A 22,554-nucleotide genomic window follows, 5' to 3' on the forward strand; every position below is an offset into this window, starting at 1 on the left:
GCCTTGCACCTCCAGCCCCCTGCATCTAGCTCCGCCCCTCACGGGCCATGCTTCGGCTTCTGATTGGCTCCTTCCAACCCAGCTGGCCAATGGGCGGGCCGGAGGCGAGGCCAGTACACAATAGGCAGAGCCGAAGGGCGGAGCTTCGCTAACACCGTTGGCCAATCCTAAGCGACTCTCGGAGAAGGGGCGGGGCTTCGAATCGGCCCCGTTAGAAGAGAGTGGGATTCAGGGGGCGGGACCAAACCAGGCTCGCTCAATCCCACATTGGGGCGGGGCTTTCCTCCCTGTGTCCAATGAAGAGGGAGGAGAGGGGTGAAGGCAAATCCCAGGCTCGGCCCCTATTCGGAGGCGGGCCTAGCTTCAGCGGGCCCAATGGGGCGCGGGGCTCGGCCTCGCGCTGCCCAACCAGGAGGGCGGGCGTCGCGGGTTAGGCTGCGCGGGGCAGGGTTGGTTGGTCGGGTGTGTCAGAGCGCGGCCGGGGGGCGGGGCGGGCCGGGGAGGGGGATAAACACCCGGGCGGCGGCAGCGGCGGCGGCGCTCGGTGCGAGCGGGGCCGCGGGGGAAGATGGCGGTGCCCGGAGTCTGCGTCAACATCCAGATGCTGCTGGAGGCCGCCGAGTACCTGGAGCGCCGCGAGCGAGGTACGCGCGGGCCCGGCCCGCCCCGCCCCGCCTCTCCCTGCCCGGGCCGGGGGGGTCCCCGGGAGGGGTCTCCGGGGGGGTCCGGTGCTGAGGCCGCGCTGCGCTCGTTGCAGAAGCGGAGCATGGCTACGCCTCGATGCCGCCCTACCGCGGCCAGCAGCGCGAGCGGGACGCCTGCCAGCGCCGGGGCAAGCCCAGGAAGAGCGGCGGCGGCGGCAGCAGCAGGTAAGACCCCCGGGGGCCTGGCGCTGGGGGGATGGGCAGGGAGTTGTCCCGGGGGCATCGGGGTGGGGACCACGACGCGGAGGGGGGTAGGTGGACTCGGGCCTGGAGGGGAAACTGGGGGTGCGGGGCAGGAACTGATGCTGGAAGGGGAGGCTAAGGCGGCGCTGGGGCCTCTGGCCTGGAGCAGGGATGGTCCCTGGAAGGGAAACTGCCCCGGGAAGGACTTTGGAGGGGAAGGGGCTCTCCCTGCTGCAGGAGGCGGCGCTGGGGGGAATTGAGGATGAGGGCCGGGGCGTCCGCCCTGGAGAGGAGATGCTAGAGGGGGGACCTGATGCTGGTGGGGGCGGGGATGGACCCTGGAAAGCCAGGAACGAACGTTGGTTTTCATCTACCGTGGGTGAGGTAACTCTTCCAGTGCGACAACCCCTCTGCCCCCTCCGCTTGAAGGGATACGTGCTATCCAGCCGCGGGGGTATGCCCACGAGAATATCCTCTGCCGGTCGGTCGGAGCCTTGTCTAAGGATACTGGAAGGGAAATCGGTCCTTTGTTCTCCCCCCTCCCCCAAGGCTAGCTTTGGAAAGGAAAAAAAACACCCCGGCTTTGTATGTGTGGCAAAGCCAAGGGTTAGGCAGACTTGCAACGATCATCCTTAATATTTAGAGAGCTCTTGAAACTGAGGTAGTGTATGAAGAGGGAAGTGCTATTTCAGTAGAAATCCTGTCTTTGCTCTAGCAAATACATGCCTCATTTCAGTGCCTCAGTCTTGGGTATTTTTTTTAAAATGGCAGCGCACTCAAGCCCAGATGTTCAGAGGTGAAGTTGTCGCACATCTGAGCGAGAGGGCCCTGCCTACGTTTAGACTATATGGTGCATTTTTAATTGTGGCAATACTGCGTTAAATAATTGAATTATCCATAAGTAGTGGTCGCCAACCCCTGTCTTTTAAGCAACTGGTTGTCTTCCTGTTGCTTGTGGCCACAGGAAGTTATAAAGTTAAAAGTGAGGTTCGCAGGAGAGTAAATGACAGTTTTTGGTCTGTAGCCTGTTAATTGCTTCGAGTACTTGATCACATGCCATGAAGTCTGTACAAAAAAGAAACCTCTCTCTTTCTCTCAATTTGTCATGTGACACGATAGAAATGAGTTGTTGTGTTTTTTTTTTTTAAAGCAAACATGGGATGGAAAGAGTCACATGTCTAATTGAGATTTATTGACAACATTGGATTTAAATTAGTAACAATGTCTATTTCTCTCTGAACCTCCAAGTATTCTTTAACTCGAGCTAAATTATAAATCTGAGTGTAGAAAGTGACATGACTCTTATTGGGCATTTAAATTAAATTTTGTGCTTCTACTACCACTTTTTTTTTTTTTTTTTTTTTTGACAGGCTGACTTATTTATTGCTCCTCTTGAAATATGGATAGAGCTTTGCTGTACATTATTAATCTTTGATTTTAAATATATACCTTGTTGCTGGGATAGCTAAGAGTGTTAATTAAATCACTGAGTACCTGTGGTGGAATATGGGTTAGACCTGTTTTGTGTTACCCAGATTTAATTCGGTTAAACTGAATCCAAGCTCTTGCTTATCCAATTTAAGCTTCAATTTCTTCAGGCCACCTTTAGCTTAATTATGTGTTGAAGACTTGTAGATTGAACCCTTGAGTTCCTATGTCACCTTTTTAGGTGCTTGAAGTTCCTTTGACTCATTCCTTTTTATGCATGTTGTTAGCCTCTCCTTTTAGGTAAACACTTGTGTTGGAAAACAAGCTAATAGAAATCAGGAAGTTCACAGTTAAAGCTGTGTCCTTACTCTCACCCTGTTTTGACTGTGGTTAATGGTTGAGGATCAGTATGTGAGCTGCACCATATATGCAGCAACAGTTAGGTACAGCATGGCAAATGAAGGCTGGGATTTCAGTGGTCACTTTCAACTGACCATCTCTTGGATTTTTAGATTCAAACCCTAATGCTGTTTTGAATTTTAACAGGGTCATGGGCATCTTCCTCACACACGTTTAGCATAGTGTGGACTGTGAGTGCAATAATGTAGAGAGAGTCTGCATGTCTTGATGAGTCTCTAGCGCCTTTGTACAAATGGCATTATAATATAAGCTGAAGGGTTGTTGGGCCCAAGTATATGTTTTAATTTATTGGAAGAGTGTATCCTTTAAACCTTCTGCCCAATGTCAGATTCTACCAAAGGGAATATTGTTGTGGCTGGGAAGGAGATGGGAGGGCTGAAGTGGAAGAGTTAATTTATTGGGGGGGGGGGGGGTGAAAATTGACATTCTTTTTCCTAGCCTGCCTGGGTTGCAGATCTCTCCAGCACTGTACTTGGGATTTTACAGGGTATTTTAAAGGCATCTGGAGCAGGTGTTGGGAAGTGAGATTTTTAGAAGCTGCGTATGCAGCTTCTACATCAGATGAGCTAAAAAAGAAAACATAATGGAGAAATATGTAGCCTGAAGTTGGAGCAAGTTCAGCTCTGGATGTCTGCTGTGGGATGTGCATTTCCTTTGATTTGGCCTATTTTTAACTTTTTTTTTCTAGGCAGTGTCATTTGACTCTTGTTTTGAACGTTTCTTTTGCCCCCCAAGTTAAAGGGGCGGTGTCCAGTTAACCAAAAATTTGACAGAAATTTGCTTTTAAGATAATATCAAAAATTTCTTCAGCTGAAAGAGGTGTGGGTGGAAAGATGCAGATTAGTTTCTATGATAGCTTTGCGTCCAGTCACTTTCATTTTTCCTCTGTATAGCTTGTGGCCCGTTCGACTCAAACTGGCTTCAGTAGAAAATAAATCGGATCTTCCACGTGAAACTTGCATGCAGCAGTGGAGGGAGACAGGTGCATGCACAAATAGGAAAACTGAATTGTAAACCACAGCTTGGAGTGGTCTAGGGCACGTTACCTGAAGGTACATCTGACTTTCTTTTGTTGAAGATGGTTAGATTTCAAAGTGATAGGTTTCCTTCACTGCCAATTGTTGGCTGCCTTTTATAGAAGGAAAAGTGATTCCGGCTTATAGAATGGAATACGTTAAGACTGATTCAGTGGAATCTTGTAGACTGTAGCGATTCTTCTGGGTCTGTATTAACGCAGGTATTCATTAAAAAATTGTGCTTCAAAAGTTGTCCTAGTGCTTGGCAGAGTGAAGAATCTAAGTTCTTGATTTTGGTCAATATGAAATGTGGTATCTGTTTCTGAGCATGTTTATTGGGTGATATTAGGCGATGGCCTGGTCTATCTAGCAATGAGTGAGAAGCTGGAGATCTTTCTACTATAATTTCAAGCTAAGGTCAAGCTTTGACAGGTCTGCCACTGCTATCAGCTTGGCCTAGTCCACGTATCTGGAATGGAAATCCTGAAACACAGTTGAGCAAAATAAAGTGGCAGTGGCTCTTCTAGGCAAGCCAACTAGAGGCACTTTTTGTTTTCCTTCTGTAAGAGTATATAGGTACCGTCTACGTACAGTGGACAGGCATTTAGTTAGTGCACGTATGGTTATAGTGTTCTCTGTTCACTCCCCAGTGATGGGTGCTGCTCTTTGTTTTTAGCATTTAAAAAAAAATAGGTAAGTATTGAGGTTGCTTTGCAACGGATGGGAAAGATGCTAAAGTTTTTTCCAGGAATGACTATTTGGTCTCTGTCCAGTAGCTAAAAAATGAGTAGATAAGATCTGAGAAGAAATGAATACAGTGTTAAGAGATGAATCCTGTGAATGTGGCAAAATGCAAACAAACCGCTGTTGGGCTTGGGTTGTAAAAAATAGTTCACCAACTAACATAAATATCTCTTTTGCCCATAAACTGGTTACCACTCAGCAAATTGTTGTAAAGTGTTCCAGGACAAAAAAAAAAATCTGCAATGCCAGAGAGAAGGCGTTCCATTCATAAAGTTGTCTGGGTAATAAGGATCTTTAGCTTTGGATATCTCTTGAACATGGCTTGTTTATGACTTATTGCCCTGCATATTAAAATCCTAAATTCAGTGTAGAGTGTATGTTGGACTGAAAGGTTATAGGCAATTATAATTCAGAGGCAGAGAGGGGCCAACGCTTAATTTTTTTCCTCTGGGTTTTATCCAGAGAAGTCAGGTGGGGAAACTGGTGGAAGTGAAAATGCATGTTTTTTCTCTCCAGCCTTTTATGGATGCCTAGTAGGGAGAACTTACCTTTCAGTTACATGTCAGAATAATGTGCATCCATTTAAATGTTCAGCGAAGAAATTATGGACCTTTCGTTTTCAGTTTAAATCAAACATCTTGTGATTTTTAAATTGTCTGGAAGTAGAATGTTTGCATTTCGGAAGAGATCATTTGAAACCATGTGATTAGGAAACAAATGAAAGGAGCCATGTTAGAACTTCTTACTTGCAACTCAAAGGGGGAAAAGTTGGCTTGCCAAATCAAGATCCACCTATTGTGAAACTTTGCTAACGAAGTGTCTACGCTTGTTGCTAGCAAAAGTTAGAAATATCAAAAACGACAAGTTTGAAGTTCCTAACTCTGCTTGGCTTACAGAGGAGCTGTTTAGGTACCAAGGTGTGGAGAAAACACAATGGAAATGAGCCATCTTCGTTAAGGCACAAGATAAATCAGATTGAAGGCTTCAGATGCACACATCAGGCCTTTGTCACACCAGTAATGTTTCTTTCCCTTCCGGCTTTTGGTCCCACAGTAATAGGTTTCATTGAAAGCTTTTACAGAACTGCAAAGCCAGCTTTATGTTAGGGTCATGTGTACATGCATTGGGCCTCGCCTCAATATTAAGCCCAGACTAATTTGAAATGTAAATGTCTTTCAAATGTTCTGGGGCATCTTATTTATAGGGGAACCCAATGCCAGTTCATTTTTCCTGCCTTCTCCCTAATACCTGAGAAAATGAGAGAGAAGAAATAGGTAAATTTTAATGCCAAGCTAAATTACATCTTGAAATTTGATACTTTGTCAATCATCCAGATATAAGAGAAACCTTATGTTTTAGCATATGGGTTGAGAGAGTTTTAGCACCTTTTTTTTCTAATGTCCACCCATGGCATCTTTGGCGAGTCCAAATCACTGTTTTCTGAAGAAATAATGGTGACTGATTTGTGCATGAGTGCTGTGGATATTGTTCCTGTTGGTACTAACAGGACATGGTAACACGGCACCAGCTCATAGTTGGTCCTGGTCCAAAACTAGGCAGAAGTAAAGTAAAGGCTGCTGTTTTCTAGTCCGACTGCCATATTCAGTGCATTTGTCTGCCATGTTCCAATGTTGTCAGCCCAGTATTCATCTCCTCGCTCAGAGATGCGTCACGCTAAAGGGTCCATTTCAAGCTATCTTTTATTCTGTACTTTAACTTTTTAAAGGCAGAACTTTTGGGGAACCATTTCTTCTACAAACACCCAAGACAGCTATAATTGAAAGTTCAGGGAATTATTTTACACCACCTCTTCAGTGTGTTCATTTCATCTGTAATTTCCTGTAAAATGCACAGCTGGCTTTTTTTTTTTTTTTTTTTGTTCAGTGGGTCTCGTAATGCATCATGACAGGAGAGAGAAGTGTTTTTAATGCTTCTTTTAAACCACAAGTTGGCAAAGCAGTCAGGCACGTGTCGGGTCTGAAACTACATCTGACTCTTAATTGGCTGCATTTCAAATTTTATGCTCAAATGGGGCAATCTTCCTCTTGTGGTATTATGTGAGCTCTGTCTGATAGTTTTCTATGTTAAAAAGCCTTCAACATCAAGTGCACTTTTACTTCATATTTGTCCCACAGCCAGGAGGGTGATGGCTTCTGGGTGGAGCTGGTGCATACTGCTTGAGTTTCCTATCAGTATGCTTGTTTAAATATCATTAGCATTATTGGAGCAGTTATAATTGCATAGCTCTTAAAATCTAAGCTGCTACAGTGCTTGCAAAATCATGTTTTGCCACTTTTTGGAGGGTTTGTACTGCAATTAGCTGGCAAAATGCCAATGCTGTGTTGCTGGAGGCATCTTCCCTGTCCTGGTGGTTTCCATTTTTTGATGTCTCAAGAGTAACCAGCAACTTTCTTTGAAGTCACTTTTGGGCTGCAGTTTTGTAGTGAGTGGTTATTAAAACTATGCATTGACATTGTTAATTGCAGGGCATTTTTAGTCCTCTGCAGTTGGCAACGATTGAATAACTAATCACTCGTTCCTTGTTTTTCAGGTCCACGCACAACGAAATGGAAAAGAACAGGTGAGTTGGTGCAAATACCTAATGAACTTCACAAAAGTTTGTTCCCTTCTCCTCCAGTTGACCCAGACAGTCTTCGTGTATTCCTTGCAGTGAAGCTGTGATTGCACTTCAGTTCATCGAAACAGGGTTGAGTTAGCATCTGGAATCTACAAACGCCTGTAGGCAGAAGATAGAGAGCCATTGCTGGTAACTTACATGCTCAAATGTGGCACATTGTGGCAACTACAGATGAACAGCATTGTCTAGGATGATGTTCATTGGTATCAGTTTTTCTAGGCTTCACACATAGGGGAGACTTTCCTTCTTCAGGGCATAAGCTATCTTTTAACTACCAGGCATGTTTGCTTCATGCCCTAGTAAGCCTTTTCCATAGCTGACTACTGTGCAGTTTGAGTCTTCTGCTGAAGTTTCTGATACAGGTCACCCTTTGCCAAGCTGCTGGTTTCCTGAGCCAGTAAGATGCTATGCATGTATAGTACTATGTAGAATCTTAACCTCTTATTGCCCAAGTTGGCAAGGTCCTGAAGTCCTCTCCCATAGCCTGTGCCTTAATGAACATGCTTCAAAGTCATGATACAAGAACATGTTCTCCAAGAAAGTAAGACTTGTAAAACTGGAGTATCTCAGAGTACAGTTTACTCCATTTTCCATAGTCTATGTCCTTCTGAGTAGGAAGGGACTAGGAAGGAAGGAAAGGTACACTTGTACTTCCAGTAGCAAAGAGCTATTCTCAAGTATACATAGCAAGCTCTATTGTTAACCTCCCAGTTCTGGAAGATAAAATGACAAACTAATAATCACTTGGAGGGAAATTCCAATCTACACTGCTGGTAGCTTTCTATGTGTGACTGCAAAAATGGTGCATTGCAAACATCTAATCAGTGATCTCTGTCAGAGTTCAGCAGCATCTTATGTATTGCTATCCAACATGATACATTTACTAGATGGACAGCTGTGTTTTACAGGCTCATTTTAAATAGACTTATTCAATTGTAGCATAATGAAAGGTGGCTTTGCATCATTGATCAGTTCCTCAGTTTCTTCTGTAAAACTTTGAGATCCTGTTCAAATATTGCTATATTGCTTTGGCCATTGTCAGCTGACCTGGTTTATTTGAGCTCAAAATGGACATAAAAAAGGCAGGCTGTGGATTTTAATCTACTTCATAAAATCAGCAGTGAAGAAAGACCCTTTAAAATAGCAACCAAATAATGCTTTGCATCTCTCCTCCTAAGTCTTCTGTGGCTGTTGTACCAGAATTGTACTGAAATCCTGTTTATATTATTGCAGAAGCAAGGAAGTAAATGTCAGGCATTTTAAGCCTTTATCAAAAGGGTGGTTTGGGAAACATCAGCCAGCTTATTTCTATACAGAAACAAATCATTGCACCTCTTATATGGCTCCTGAAGTTAACCCTTTGGTTGCCTTGTGTACAACAGTATAATCCAGTTCAGATGCCCACGAGTAACATGGGCAGGCATTTAAATTGGGCAAATGACACGCATCATTTGCCAGGTAGTACTGGACTCTACATTTAAACAACCTTTACAGTATATCATGATTTAAGCATGCAAGCTGCTCTGTTAGAACTGCATGGTTCAGCTGTTGGCACTTTGTTGGGGCTTGTTACTTCCTTTCCCTAATGAGATGCCTACCTCTTCCCACTTCATTGAGACTTGTTTACGTCAGAGCCTCAGTAAATATAATGATCAGTTGTTTCACCCTTGTGTCTGTGCTGTGCAGCAGAGTCTGTGTGATGCCTGTAGTAGCAGATGGGGCTGAGGAGAAAAAAAACATTTGGTAGGAGGGTTTGGAAGGTTAGCTGAGCCCCATACATGTCGCGTGATTTCCTGCAGCTTAGGCTGTTTTCTAAAGTAACTTTAGCTATGTATTTGCAAATAGTTTAAGAATTAGTTTTAACTAGTTATCTGGGGTCAAATACTGCACATATCATACCTCAGCCTGAGAATTAGCCTCTTCAAGAATTACTACAAATGTCATGACCAGGGATCCTGGTTTTCTCTGTTTAAAAATCACAAATTCTCTGATAAAATCCTGCAAATTCTCTAATTAATGCTCTTGCACCCAAGGCACCTCCCCAGCTTAACTGCTGCTCTTCAGGCTGCCTGGCAGTTACGTGTATTAAGGCTGCACAAAGCTTCAGTCGCTGATTTGATTCAGTGGCTGAATCTCCGAATCCAGATTGAATCAAGAGACCCATTAATCTCTCTGAATCGAATCGGAACCCTCCGAATCCGTTCGGAGAGATTTGATAATTTGAACATAGACAGCTTTAAATGTTTTTTCTACATATCTCAACGTACCAAGTGGCTTGTGAATGCTGAGATGGTGGGGCGCATGGAGCATCCCACAGGAGCGTGGGGGCTCCCCAGCATGCTCGGCAGCAGACCAGGAAGTGGACCAGAAGCACTTCTGGTTCACTTCCGGGTCTGCTGGGGAGCATGCTGGCTGCACCCCCCTGGCTCAGTGACTGGTGCCTCCTGGGTCTGAGTGGGCAACCAGGGTCCCCCCTGTGGCCGATTGCCGAGCTGGGGGGGGGGGGGCGCTGCACGCTCAGCAGCAGGCGCAGAAGTGGTCCAGAAGTACTTCTGGGCCAGTTCTGGGTTTGTCACTAAGCACATGGGGAGCGCCTCCATGCTCCTGGGGGACTCTCCATCTGCCACTGAAACCATCAGTGTTCACAAGCTGCGTTTGGTACCATGAGGTATGCAGAAAAAACATTTTAAAGCTGTGTCTGTGGCTGAATAGCTAATTCTCCGAATCGGCATCGAATCTTCGGATTCAGCCAAATTGAATAGGGACAGTGATCCGAATCACTAATTCAGATATGGCCTGTTTCGCATGCCGTGTGTGTGTGTGTGCAGATGCACACAGCATCCCCTCCCACTCCCCCCCCAGCCTGTTTCCAATGTTTTTTTCCTTAAAATGAGAAAATCTGGGGTTTTCTCCTTTATGAGAACCCGGATTCCTGGTCACGACTTGAAAGATCATTTTTTGTCTCTCTGAACAGACCTTTCTTCACAAAGGAGTTGTGATTTTTGACAATGAGATAATTTTGTCTAATCCAAATATTGTGGTTGCAGCTTCATTTAGCTAAAAATGATGCTGATGTTGAGTATGTTTCAGCCGGTTTATGCGGCCAACCTTCTTTTAAAGAAAAGGTTGAAGTTCTGAAATCATTAAGAGGTGGTGCAGGGAACACTTGATTTAGGGTTTTTAATTGTCTTTCGGTTTTAAATTGCAAGGCATTAATCAAGTCTTATTGGCTAAATCTAAAACTTCCTGACGGCATTCATGATGTTCTGGTGTTTTCTCTGTTTGATATCCAAGAACAACTTTTTCTTCCTACCACATAGCGTGAAAGCAAACTTTATACCCCATGATGTTAACTTCCATCTGATGCTCTGGTGTCGCAGACTGTGGTTGTACTACCTGCTTACATACTGCTGACAGCGTGTTTGTCCCCAATCAGGCATGGTTGAACAAGTCTGCGCAGATGGAGATTACAAATAGTGTTCAGCAAAGATTAATCATTGGCCTCACCACTTTTTGGATTTACCCTTGGAGTAAAGATTATCTGCTTCTGCTTGCATCACAGTGTCAGAGGCCTTATGGAGGCAGATGATTGTTTACTGCAGCATGCTGAGGATATAGTATGGGAGAGCAAGATTGGCAAGTTGTTGCAACATCTCAGTTTGCAGCCACCTTTGTCAATTAGACGCTTGAAGTGTAGGTGCTGCAACCAATGCTAAATAGTGTGACCTAAATGTCACCTAGTGTGTGGAACAGTTGGGAAGATAGGAAAGCACAGTGCTCTTCATAGCATTGTACGAACATAGCTGTGTAACAGAGCAGACATTTTTTTTTTAATAGTCAAAGCCTCTGTTCCCCCTACATTAAAATGCCCCTTAGGTTAATTTTTATTTTATGCAACCTGTACCATGTTAACTGACATACAAATATTGGGGTTAATGTAGCCCTTTGTAACGTGATGCCAAGAAGGAATGTTAGTGACTTACCACAAACTGGTAACTAGTGGTGGTTGCAGCTAGAAGGTGCTTATTGAAGAGTTCAGTGGTCTGAAAATTAACTTATATTAAGGTGAAGTAATTTATAGTAGGTCACTGTGCAGTTGGGAAGCAAGGTCTTCCAAGCAGACCTGGGGAAAATGTTAATGCAAATGCACTGAGCTTTACTTGATGGCAACTTGTTGCTGTTTATTTCCTTTCTAATTATCACCTTAATGACTGCTGGACCTCTTGTATTTTGACGTGCACAGAGTTGGTAAGAAGCAATTTTGAAACCTTCTCCAGCTTATTCATAGATTTTTAAGGCTGGAAGGGACCTCGGAAGATCATTGGGTCTTCCACCAAGCAGGAAGTGTAACTGGGAGTCAGGTGACACCAGGAAGGTGACTATCTAGTCTCCTCTTGAAGAGGAGACTAAGGTTACGCACTTGCCTCTCAAATTGTCTACTATGTGAAGGAACATAATGGCTTGGGAGAAAATTCCTCCTTTTCTGGATGGCCAACACTTCACAGCTCTGATCTTGGGAATAATCATTGATATACCTAATGTTGGGGGGGAGGCATCTGGTATTACACCAAGATGCATTAAGTCACCTAGCAAAAGAAAATATAGAGCAATAGATGTTTTTATATTTCTAATCCAAACTACTCTCTTGTCATGTAATGGTGACAGAACTTGTCTAAATACTTTGATTTATATTTGCTGTACTTGCTTGCAGATGTTAAGTGATGTTGTGAGATGCCTTATCTTACCTAGTTGCTACTTGCACACAAAGAATATTTGGCATGACACGTGCACTCTTTGTTCTTTATAGGCGTGCTCATCTACGGCTGTGTCTGGAGAAGCTGAAGGGGCTGGTACCACTTGGGCCTGAATCCAATAGACATACCACACTGAGTTTACTTACAAAAGCTAAATTGCACATAAAGGTAAGATCAAGAACATTAATAAGCATATAAAATAACTGAATAGAAAGCAGTGGAAACCCTCGTGTATGACAAGTTTTGTGAGGACAATTGTGAGTGCTGCTTTGGGGTCAGTACTTGGACTTGACTCTCTTGCAAACCAAATGAATTGATTGTCATAGATAACACAAAAATGGGGTGGGGGATGAATGAGACATTGACTCTTTTAAGCAGCTACTTCTTTCTGACACAAATAAAAACAAGAGCAGAGATCAGTCTTGCCTAAAAGCTTCACCGGTTAGTTTCTTTAATCTTTGTGCGGTTTTACTCCCACATCACCATTCGCTCAGGACTAATTTTTAATGTTTGTACTCAGCTGTATTGCGTTAGTGTCCAGAGGACCTCTTTTCAACTTGGGCAGCTGCTCAATGTTGAGCATATGCAAATATAAACGTTATGCCTTAAAAGAATTTGCAGTCTAAATGTTCTTGCTGTTCATAGCCTTGCTCTAAGGAAATGACATAGTTAACTCTCAGTTGACGTAGTTAGAAGCCTTTCCTGAGGATACCAAGTATTTTATCTTCCAGTTAATACCAGGGACTTGAAAAAGGGGTGGGGTTGGGGGACTTCTTTGGCGTCAGGCTGGCTACAAATAGCTACATATCAAAGCCTTGGAATAGATATTAATAGGATTGGGCTGCTGCCAGATGAGTTGCGCACAAACAGTTTTTTGAGAGGGAAGCATCATTTATATGCATTCCCATGTAGCTTCAGGGTGATTCTCATCTAGGTCTGGTGGACCCTACAGACAAGGCACTGCTGTGCCCATCTGCACAAGAGCACCCGGTTTGAGTTTCAGTTCCCCAGTCCAAGTAAATGGGGAGAAGGGGGACCAGCAGGTGTAACTAAAAATGAGTATGTTTCCAGTGTCCCAGAAGGTGTGTACAGAAGCAAAGAAATCCTGCCAGTTCTGTGTGAGCAAGTATTTGTCCGCTGTGTGTGGCATGTGGAATAACTTCAGGTCTGCTGCTGGGATCAACTTCTGAAACGAGCTTTAAGTCGTAGCGACCAAGGGCTTTTTTAGGTGATTTGATCTGTTGCCAGCGCCAGTGAGAACAAGGGTTGGAGTTGGTGACCCAGAAAGTGGTGGCACTTGTGTAGATCCTGGGACAAAACTTGGGTTTTTAGGCTGCAGGTTTTGGCTACTAGTGTGGGTGTAGCAAATTTCATTTGAAAAGCTGTCTGCTCAGATGTGTGTTTCAGTTGTGTTAAAATACCTCCATTATTTTCTTTAATTTACTTCTGGTTTAAAGCTGCCTCTAATGCATGTGCCTAAAAGGTGCTGAATCTAGGCCAGTGCTTTGAAACCTGGGTAAACATGATTTAGTCAACTAAAGCCATGTTTTGGCAGCTAAAAATAACCTGGCTTTCAAAGGTGCTGAGCACCCACCTCTGGAAAGTAGGCGAGACCTTTAAGTACCTGAGTTACTAACATTTAGCTTTGACCCACAGTGTCCAAAAGAACTAAACATGCCTCCTTTTCGTTATCCACAGAAGCTTGAAGACTATGACAGAAAAGCAGTACACCAAATAGACCAGTTGCAGCGAGAGCAGCGGCATCTGAAAAGGCAGCTGGAAAAACTGGGCATAGAAAGAATAAGAATGGACAGTGTAGGATCCACGGTGTCATCAGAACGGTCAGACTCTGATAGAGGTGAGGTGCTTTGGTTGATGAGGGCTCCGTGGGCCATATCCTTTTCCACCTCTTGGGAGTTTTAAGTGCAGTGCTGTTCCACCCTGGTCATGTCCCTGAATAAACATTGATGACTTAGACAGGTTAAGCCATTCCAGGATTTGAGCAGGGTGGACTGCTTAGGTGGCAAAATAAAATTTAAATACCTAATAGGTGGAATGAATCCTGTCCCCCGCTTTGTATCGGAGACCTCAAATGTTGCCTCGAAACAGTTGTTTACTACGGATCTTTTTGCTTACAGAAGAAATTGATGTGGATGTGGAAAGCACAGACTACCTAATGGGAGATCTAGACTGGAGCAGCAGCAGTCCGAGTGACTCGGATGAAAGGGGAAGCATGCAGAGCATCTGTAGCGACGAGGGATACTCCAGCTCTGGCATTAAAAGATTAAAGTTGCAGAACAATCACAAGCCTTGTCTCAGCCTATAAGAAGCAACTCCAGTAGCTGTTCCATCCATTGCTGTTTCCCTGTTGGATCTTCTTAGGTAGTATGTTGGACCGTCCCACAATTCTCTTGCACGTAAATTTAATGTACCAACAACATTACCAAAATCAGCTTTGCCTAAGTCCTAAAACAGTGCTTAGGGTTGTGGGTTACAAGCTACTCTCTGGAGCACACATCTGATTGCATCCACTAGCTTCTCTTTCCGTCAGTAAACTCATCTCTGTGAGACTGTACATTCCAACAAAATTTTGAAGCACCCAAGAATCTTTTTGCAGTAATAACAACTTACAAAAACCTCTACTTTTCCCCTCTTCATTGTTTTGCCTTGCTGTAATTGCCTAGTATTCTAAATCTACCTTGTCTTTGCCTAGTGACAAACGTATCTCAAGTGTCTGAGCATAATTGTTTGGACTACAATATGAAGGGTGAACCTCAACTGTGTTCTAGCTTAGATCTGGAAATGGGTGGAGTGAACTTTCAAAGTGATATGTGGAGCGTATTGGCTTTGTCAGCCCTCTGGTACTCCTGAGAAGTATGCAGCAATATCCCAGGCATCACTTTGAACAGTTGGTTCTTAAATGTTCAGAGTGCTGTGTTTGTATTTGCGTAGCCATGTTACTGTATTTCTGGCCCAGTCCTGTTGTCTTAATCGGAACTTGCACTGACTTTCAGTTTCAGATCCTGCAGTAGAGCAGCCCTATCTAGCAAGAATAGTCCCATCAGAATTGATCTCAAACTGGCAACTCATACACGCCAGTGGGAATTTTAACTGCCACAGGACTGTGGGACCGAACTTGTGAGATTCTTGGCACATTCTGTAAATTGCAAGCAGTCTTCTGAGCTGTAGGACCTTGGCAAGGCAAGTACTGCTCTGTCTCTTGAAAATACATCTGTTTTCCACATTTCCAAGTTTCTTTAATACCTAAAACCAAATGGTACTATTTCTCCAGTGCAATTCATGACCTCATTGCATTACAGCTGCATATTACTGTTCTAGGCAAGTTTTCCTAGAAGTTTGTTCATGCTTCTTGTCTCTGGGACAATTTTTTTCTACCTCAGAGAGATGAACAAAGATTATCTCAATCCCTTTAGCACAAAAATAATTATGCCTCATTTGTTTTTAGATAAGTGATGCTCAGTCCTGTTGAAATCCATTTTCCTATAAAATTTAGCAATAACTGAATGAGGAAGGTAGCTGTGCTATCTTCAGTTGTCAGTGATTGAAAAGGGCACATTTTACAGGATGTTGCTAATAGTACGTTACTGCGATTATTCAGTGAAGTGCTATTGGCATTAAAGCACTTCCTCACCTCGTTGAAGTATTTTTAGGCATTCTAAATCTAGTTCATTAAGGATTTTGCTTGCCAACTAAAAACTAATATTTTTTTCCCAGGCTGTGGTTTCAAACCTTGCAACATTTTCATTTAAGCTAAATAGAGCACATGTAAATGTACATAAAACATGATCTATAAATAGTATTTATTCATTTTATATGAAACTAATGTAATGGAGATACATTCTTATGACTTTGTGCTTTTATAGTTGTTCTGGAAACTTTGTATGTAGAGGTCTGCTAACTGAGATATATAGATTTCCTCACCCCCCCCCCCCCCCCCCCAAGTCCTTTTTTGCTTGAAAAATTTTAGGATCTTTCTATTCAGCCCACTTAGCAAACTTTGCAGTGACTATTCAACATTTGATTCTGGTAATAAACCAACTTGCACAAAATAACCAGAGAAACCCAACCAAGCAACTGAACTTCACTCTCTAAAAGGGCTATGTAGCTTATTTAGTGATATGAAAGCCCATTTTTGTCGCCTACTTGCCTGCAGTCTTTTAAAATAAAAAAATGCAGTTTTCAAGACTTGACGAGTCAAGCTGCCAAAAGCCACTAAGACAGTCTATAAATTGCAAATGAATGAACTCTCTAAAAGGAGACTTGTTTTTCTTAAAATATCCTTACACTATTTTTGGATCATTTGAACTCTCTGAAATGAGAGAAAATGGGAAACGGGGCTAGTGGATTGCTCGTATGTCCAAAGTCTATTCTCCTTTTTGGGTATGCTATGTTTTGAAAACGAAGGATTATTTTTAAACAGCTGGAATTTTCAGATGTCCAGCAGACTTGCACTGAACTTACAACTTGTATGCCTTTTGCATTTTTAAGCCTGCTTCCTTTGTCCAAGCAGAAAATCTTCAGAGAGCTAGCTCAAAACCTGTAAACTTTTAAATAATAAAAAAAAAAATTTAATATCTGCACTTTGAGGTCCTTTGCTCCAATACATTTTTGTTTGAGAGACCTCTCTAGTTTTTCTTTTTTTGTTCCAAATGTCGCATAAGCTGCCTCACAAACCCAAACCTAGAGTTGCAGATATTGCTACCTTTTTTTTTTTTTAAGGTCAGAGTAACTAGAATTTTGGAAAGCATCAGAGGGTTAAATTTGAAATACAAAATTGTATACTTTGCATTTTCTTTTTATTATTATTTAGAAGTACCAAGTCTTACAGATTCAGTTTACTGTGTTTTTTAATTATTATTGTGCCTTTTTCAGTTAACTTTTTTTGTGAAGTATTGCGTACATTGTCCCAATATAAACCAGTCATTTTTTTTGACCTTTGCACTGTTTGGATGTGGTCCTCTCAATCTCGTTGGCATAGAAAATATTGAATTTTGAAAAACAATGCACTAATGTCAAAACTGACACAAGGGTATATTTGGTGTCTTTTTCCAAAACTCTAGGCAGGGGAAGTAAATTTTGCTAATGGGGGCTCTAAGGCTACTCTTCTATTGACTAGGACCATTTTTGGCAGCTTCAGATCTTTTTCAGCTAGTCAACAAGCCAGGGCCTCAGGCAGCAAAGCCTACTTCCAAGGTTGCTGAAATGGTAGCACTGTTCTCTGTTTTGCCAGTCTTTCCTTGAATTCACTGATCCACCAGCATTATTACTAAATAAGCTGCAGCAATTAAAAATTTTGTAGACTTGTTTTAAAAAAAAAAAAGGGGGGGGGTGGGAATTGAGGGGCTACTCGTATACCCCAAGTTTACAACTAATGTTGCACAGAAGTGTGTTAATAAAAAATACACTTTTTTTTTCCTTTTCCTTTCTTTTCTTTTTGGAAGGGCAGATTAATAAAATACTGCCCTCAGTAACTATCAGTGCAAATGGTGAAACCAGGCATGCACTCAATTGGACTAGAAATTGGAAACTCTTGCACTTAGTCAGAGCAGAGAAATTTTAAAGTTGTGGTAACATACATGTTAGCGTTGGTCTGTCTTTAAACATCTGAAAGTATTGGGTATACCTGTTGAACTCTTTTCCCCTGAGGCTTGAGCACCCAAACAAAACTTAGTCTACAAAGCAGATCTTTCAAGCTCCTTAAGGTGCTGTTTGTTACATCTTGTGAATCTCCAGGGTCATTGCTAATACCAATTTGAGATGTAAATTCAGAGAGCACTTTTTTGAGCAGCACCATAGGTGCCACTAACTTCATATCTTTTAAGATGATCTGAAATACTCCTGAGCTCTGGGCATGAGCAGGCCATGTTCTGCCAATTGCCATTTTAGCACTTTGTTCTTTAATATGGCACTTCTCCCTCCGCCTTCCCCAAACCTACCACAGCTCTGAAAATGAAAGGAAAACTGTTTGGTTTCACTCCAGAGCTACAAATCTGTGCACTAAACCTATAAACATGGTGGAAAGAGAGCCCAGGATTCAGGGTGAAAGATGGGTGGTGGGTTTTCACTTGCTTGTTCAGAGCATAAGAACCAGATGAAACAAGCTTTTGAGAGATTTGTGTAGCAATACATTAGAGCTTTGAGTTCTAATTTTGCCCCTTTTGTAACAGATTTCAGGTTTTGACACTGTAAATTACTGTATTGGGAAGAATTCTGCTTTTGCCAAGCTACATGTTTGCTCCCCTGAAAGGTGTATATTCTGTTGTTTTTCTATTGCCGCTTAACTTGAAAGTTGTGTTTGGGTTTTTTTGTTTTGTTTTGTTTTTTTTAACTAGTAGTAGAAACAGGTACTCAGTTCCTGAGTATTATTGAAACCTTCAACTCCTACAACAGCTACCTGAATAGCAAGCTGAGTAGATGTGTCCTGAGGTGAGGAAAAACCATAAACATCCCAGCCTCACGTAGTCATCTTGGACCCAAATCTCTAATGGCCAGTTTTAGAAATAAATCTGGGATGTGGTAAGTCTCATCTCAGTTACTACTTTGAGATAACTCTGCTGCATTCTTCAGGTGGAAGTCACTTAGGCATCTCTCAGCTGCTGTTTGCTAGATAGCTGTAGTGTGACACCAGACAAAAAAAAAAAAATCCCACAAAAACCTCTGAGCACATTGTGTATATCTTGTGAAGTGCCCAGACCTCAAATTGATTTGGATTTCTTTATTTGTGCTGGGGTTTTTCCCTTCCAAATTGATACAAGAACCAAACTTTCCTGTCTCCCTTCCTTGGGTTGGTGCTTTAAGCAACACTGCTGTCAAACCATTGGCTTTATTTTTGGCAGTCTTCCGAATAATAAACACGGCCTAAACAGGGGAGCAGCAGATGGGAGAATATGAATTCTGTTTCCAGATGTTCAGTTCCTAATGTAAATACCACATCATTATAAATCCTGTGTCAAGACCATATAAAGGTGCTTTTTATTACAGTTAGCACATGCATTTTTAGAAACTACATGTTTTAGAAGACCTTGCTGTGTATATGTATACTTCTGTATTGTTCAACTGTTAGAAAATAAATTATTTCATTATTAAAGAGGGAGTTGTCCTTTTTGCATTCTTCTTATCTGAGTGGGAAATAACTTGGAGCTTTCACCGCTTTGGTGATTTCTGGGTTCCTTTTTAATAAATGGCATGTCCTATGGACCTCAGCAAGTTTCGTTGCAAGAGTATTCGAAGGAGACAGATAACACAGGTCAATGCAGTTTGGAACATCTAATCTCCAGGCAGGCCTAATGTCTTTCCTGCCAAATCTTTCAGGAGCAGCTAATGAGTTTGGCAGCATATCCTAATGCCCTTTTCAAAGAGGCTTCATGGTCCCTGGGCAGATGGCAAGGTGGACACTCAAAATGGATTACACCTTGCATGACATGAGCAAACTTTTTAGTTGTTTTCTAGGAGAAGAGAAATTGCAGCAGAGAAAGGGGTTTTTAAAGTAACCTAATCCAGTGTTGTGGGGTGGGGGAGGACATCAAGGGGAAAAAGCCATGATGTGTATTGGTGGGACTACAGCTGTTTTCCTTTTGGCAGTAATTGATATCCGGAGCATCTACTTCCAGCCTTTTTGTGTTGAATCTCTGTTCAGGAGATGGAGTGCTCTCCAATTCAGCATCCTCAAAATGAAAGCCATTTGGTAAGACCATGAACATGCTGGATGTCAAGTCTGCTACTGCAGCATAGCTACATGCCTTGATTAACTCTTTCCAATCATGCAACAAAAAGGACATCTATCTCAGTGTGATATGGTCCTCATTGTAGAGTGTGCTTGGGTAATGCCTAAAAAGTTGAAAAAAACAAACAAAACCCCTTATCAGATGATGCTCTCCTAATACTGCAATGCTGGTGTTCTTGGTGCTGTAAGAGAGAAAGATGTAATGTAATTCTTGCTGTTACAAAAGTAACCCAGAGTGTTAGTGGACAAGTCTGTATTGTCTTGGTGGGAGGTGGCCACCTGCCAGTCCTGGAGGGTTTGGTTCTTGGCCCTGTGCTGTTCAACATTTTTATCAACGATTTAGATGAGGACGTGGAAAGCATGCTGGCCAAGGTTGTTCTGGGGCGGAGCGGTCACGCTAGGGAATAGGATCCAGATCCAAGTGGACCTAGACAGGCTTGAGAGGTGGACAAAGTGGAACTGAATGCAGTTCAATAAGGATAAATGCAGGGTGCTTCATCTGGGGGGAAGTAACCAGCAACATGAAAATAGGTTAGGAGATGTTCTGCCCAGCATGATAGCTAAAAAGGATCTCGGGGTTATGGTTAATCACAGGGTGAATGTGAGCTGTCACGAGCAGGGCTAAGGAAGTGATGCTTCCTCTCTATTCAGGGGGGATTAATGGCTGTCCATGTATGTAAGGGGTTGTTTCAGGTTGGATGCGAAGAAGAACTTTATGGTACGGGTGGCCAGAATCTGGAATGGACTTCCCAGGTAAGTGGTGCAGTCCCCAACCTTGGAAGTCTTCAGGAGGAAACTGGACAGACACCTTACTGGGCTCATTTGATCTCAGCAGTATTCCTGCCTAGAGCAGGGGGTTGGACTCAATGATCTGTTGAGGTTCCTTCCAGCCCTTAGCCTCTATACGATTCCATAAGACAAGCCTGACAAAACAGATGTTGGACAGTGATGTTTCTAGCTATTGTGTAGTATTGCAGAGCCACCTCTTGTTTGGAGTCTGTTTCTATTTGAAATCTAACCAAGCTTTTCCTTAATGGGCTACATCTCTTCTAGCAACCTCTTGTAGTTCCACAATTGTGTTTCACTTTGGAAAAAACCTGCTCCAGTAAGAAAGCCGTTTGCCAGTCCTGGGATTAAATTGGAAAGGCAATGGGGGGGTATGTGTGTGTGTGCTTCTCACTTGACTAAGGAAAATACAGCTTCATACAGAACTGCCATTTTTTAAGCACAGCGGTGTCTCTTTCAAGTTCCCCTTGCTTGCAGATTCAGAGCACTCCTGCTGTCTGGAGTGTGGTCATTGCTAAAGAACTATGAATCGGAAAGGAAACAGCATCTGGCAGTTTTATGCTGGGGAGGAAGGGATGATTACTGCACGGTTATGGATGATGTTTAATGGCACTCAGTCCAGGGAGAGCTGTTCATGTTTGTGCAGTGCAGAGCATAGATAGCTGGGAGGCAAGAAGATAACATGCCAGCTTTTACAATCCAGGCAAGAATCTGAATGCTCTTCCTGACCTTGGTCTATACAAACCAGGTCCCTTTTTCATTGGGGGGGGGGGGGTATGTCAGTGAAAGCGATGGCTGATGCATATTACTTTAAAAATAATGTGGGGGGGGGGGGGTGGAGTTTCTATGCCTCTTCCTTGAAGGACTGCATGTGTGTTTTAGTAGGGTGGAGACTACTGAGTCTGAACATTCATAAGCATATTGCAGGCACTACTGGAATAGTAGGAGAAACCTGGTCTATAATAAAATCTCTGTGCGGGCAGAAGAAAACCCTCTTCATGTCAAAGGTGTGAAGGGAGGGGGAGATTACATATTGTCTTAGATCAGTCCTTCCAGGAGGAGCACAAATCGGGCAAAGCAGGGTGGTACATCAGGGCCAAGGAGGCTGGCAGGTTATACATGTGTTCAAACTCACCATGTGTGGCTTGCATTACCTCCAGCTGCTTTTGACTCCTTAGCCCAAAGGAATCCCCGTGGTAGGCATCATATTTAGCATGCCTGTGTTTGGCGATCTGTCCTAACTTTGTCTCCACTTTATTGGGACCCTTTTGTTCTCCTTCAACTGCAAGAATATCCTCCCTGCCTAGAACTGGGAGTACTATTGGGTCATCTGTGCATGGCAGTTACAGAAGGACCAGTGCTGAGATTTCCTTTTTTCATTCCTAGTGCTGAAGGGACCTGCTGAGCACAGTCTCCAGACCATGGTTTTCAAGCTCCCTTTAAAAGCTAGTTAGGACTTTGGGCCCAGCTGTGGACTGCTTCAGCACCTCACTCCCTGCAAATGTGGTGTAGATAAGAAATGTTAGCAATAAGTTCTAAGACTGGTCCGTGATGGACAAAGTATGATCCTGTCTTGAGCAAAGGATTAAACTTAGATGGCTTCTATGGGTCCCTGCCAGGACTGTTCTATGATTCTGTTCCTGCCTTTGCCTGCTGGTCAACACCTCTGTCCTTAGTTGAACACAAGCCAAAGTAGACATTGAATTTTGGGGCAATGCCTTGCTTTTTTATCTCAACGCTTTCCTTATTCCCCAAAGACCTTATCTCTTCTTTCTTGGGTCTCTTTTTATTTACTTGACCAAAGACCCATATGGTCTTTGTTTTAATTTCTTTTGCAAGGTTAACCACAGCTTAACCTTTGCCCATTCTCACCTTATCCTCATGTTGCTTGACCTCCAAGAGGTGCCTTTCTTGGCCAGACATACCTTTTATCCACTCTTTTAAAGCTCTTCCCTTTACTCCTAATATCCTTTTTGAATTCCAGTTAGATACACAACCCTTCTCTATGAGTTTTATTCCCTCATTTAGCATACAACTTCCAGGCAAGTTTGGGGTTTTTTTTTTTGGTTTGGTTTTGGGTTTTTTTTCATCTTTGATTTAAGAACATCTCAGTCACTGAGGTCCTTGGGTTTTTCTG

The 22,554-nt window shown here is 42.9% G+C and overlaps 1 protein-coding gene across 3 annotated transcripts; it reads left to right on the forward strand.

Moving 5' to 3' along the window:
• The first annotated feature begins 506 nt into the window (after positions 1 to 506).
• Positions 507 to 18,995, forward strand: MXD1 (MAX dimerization protein 1). Of its 3 annotated transcripts, XR_009463333.1 has the most exons (7): positions 509 to 644; positions 758 to 869; positions 7,047 to 7,076; positions 11,941 to 12,055; positions 13,586 to 13,745; positions 14,026 to 14,269; positions 14,902 to 18,995. XR_009463333.1 is itself a non-coding variant. In XM_014609796.3 (6 exons), exons 1-6 carry the CDS (start codon positions 569 to 571, stop codon positions 14,211 to 14,213), a joined length of 678 nt encoding a protein of 225 aa, XP_014465282.2. In that variant the 5' UTR covers positions 507 to 568; the 3' UTR covers positions 14,214 to 18,995. The 3 variants fall into 3 exon arrangements, 2 of the variants coding, with proteins under 2 accessions (XP_014465282.2, XP_006272068.2); XM_014609796.3 differs by having other exon boundaries at positions 507 to 644; positions 14,029 to 18,995; XM_006272006.4 differs by having other exon boundaries at positions 14,026 to 18,995.
• Positions 18,996 to 22,554: the final 3,559 nt, after the last annotated feature.

Source organism: Alligator mississippiensis, chromosome 7 (assembly GCF_030867095.1).
Source record: "Alligator mississippiensis isolate rAllMis1 chromosome 7, rAllMis1, whole genome shotgun sequence".
Taxonomy (NCBI): domain Eukaryota; kingdom Metazoa; phylum Chordata; order Crocodylia; family Alligatoridae; genus Alligator; species Alligator mississippiensis.

Coding starts and splice junctions, on each gene's coding strand:
- MXD1 (XM_006272006.4), top strand. CDS start 569: ATGGCGGTGCCCGGAGTCTGCGTCAACATCCAGATGCTGCTGGAGGCC. Junction 645..757: donor CCTGGAGCGCCGCGAGCGAG/GTACGCGCGGGC, acceptor CGCTCGTTGCAG/AAGCGGAGCATGGCTACGCC. Junction 13,746..14,025: donor ACGGTCAGACTCTGATAGAG/GTGAGGTGCTTT, acceptor TTTTGCTTACAG/AAGAAATTGATGTGGATGTG.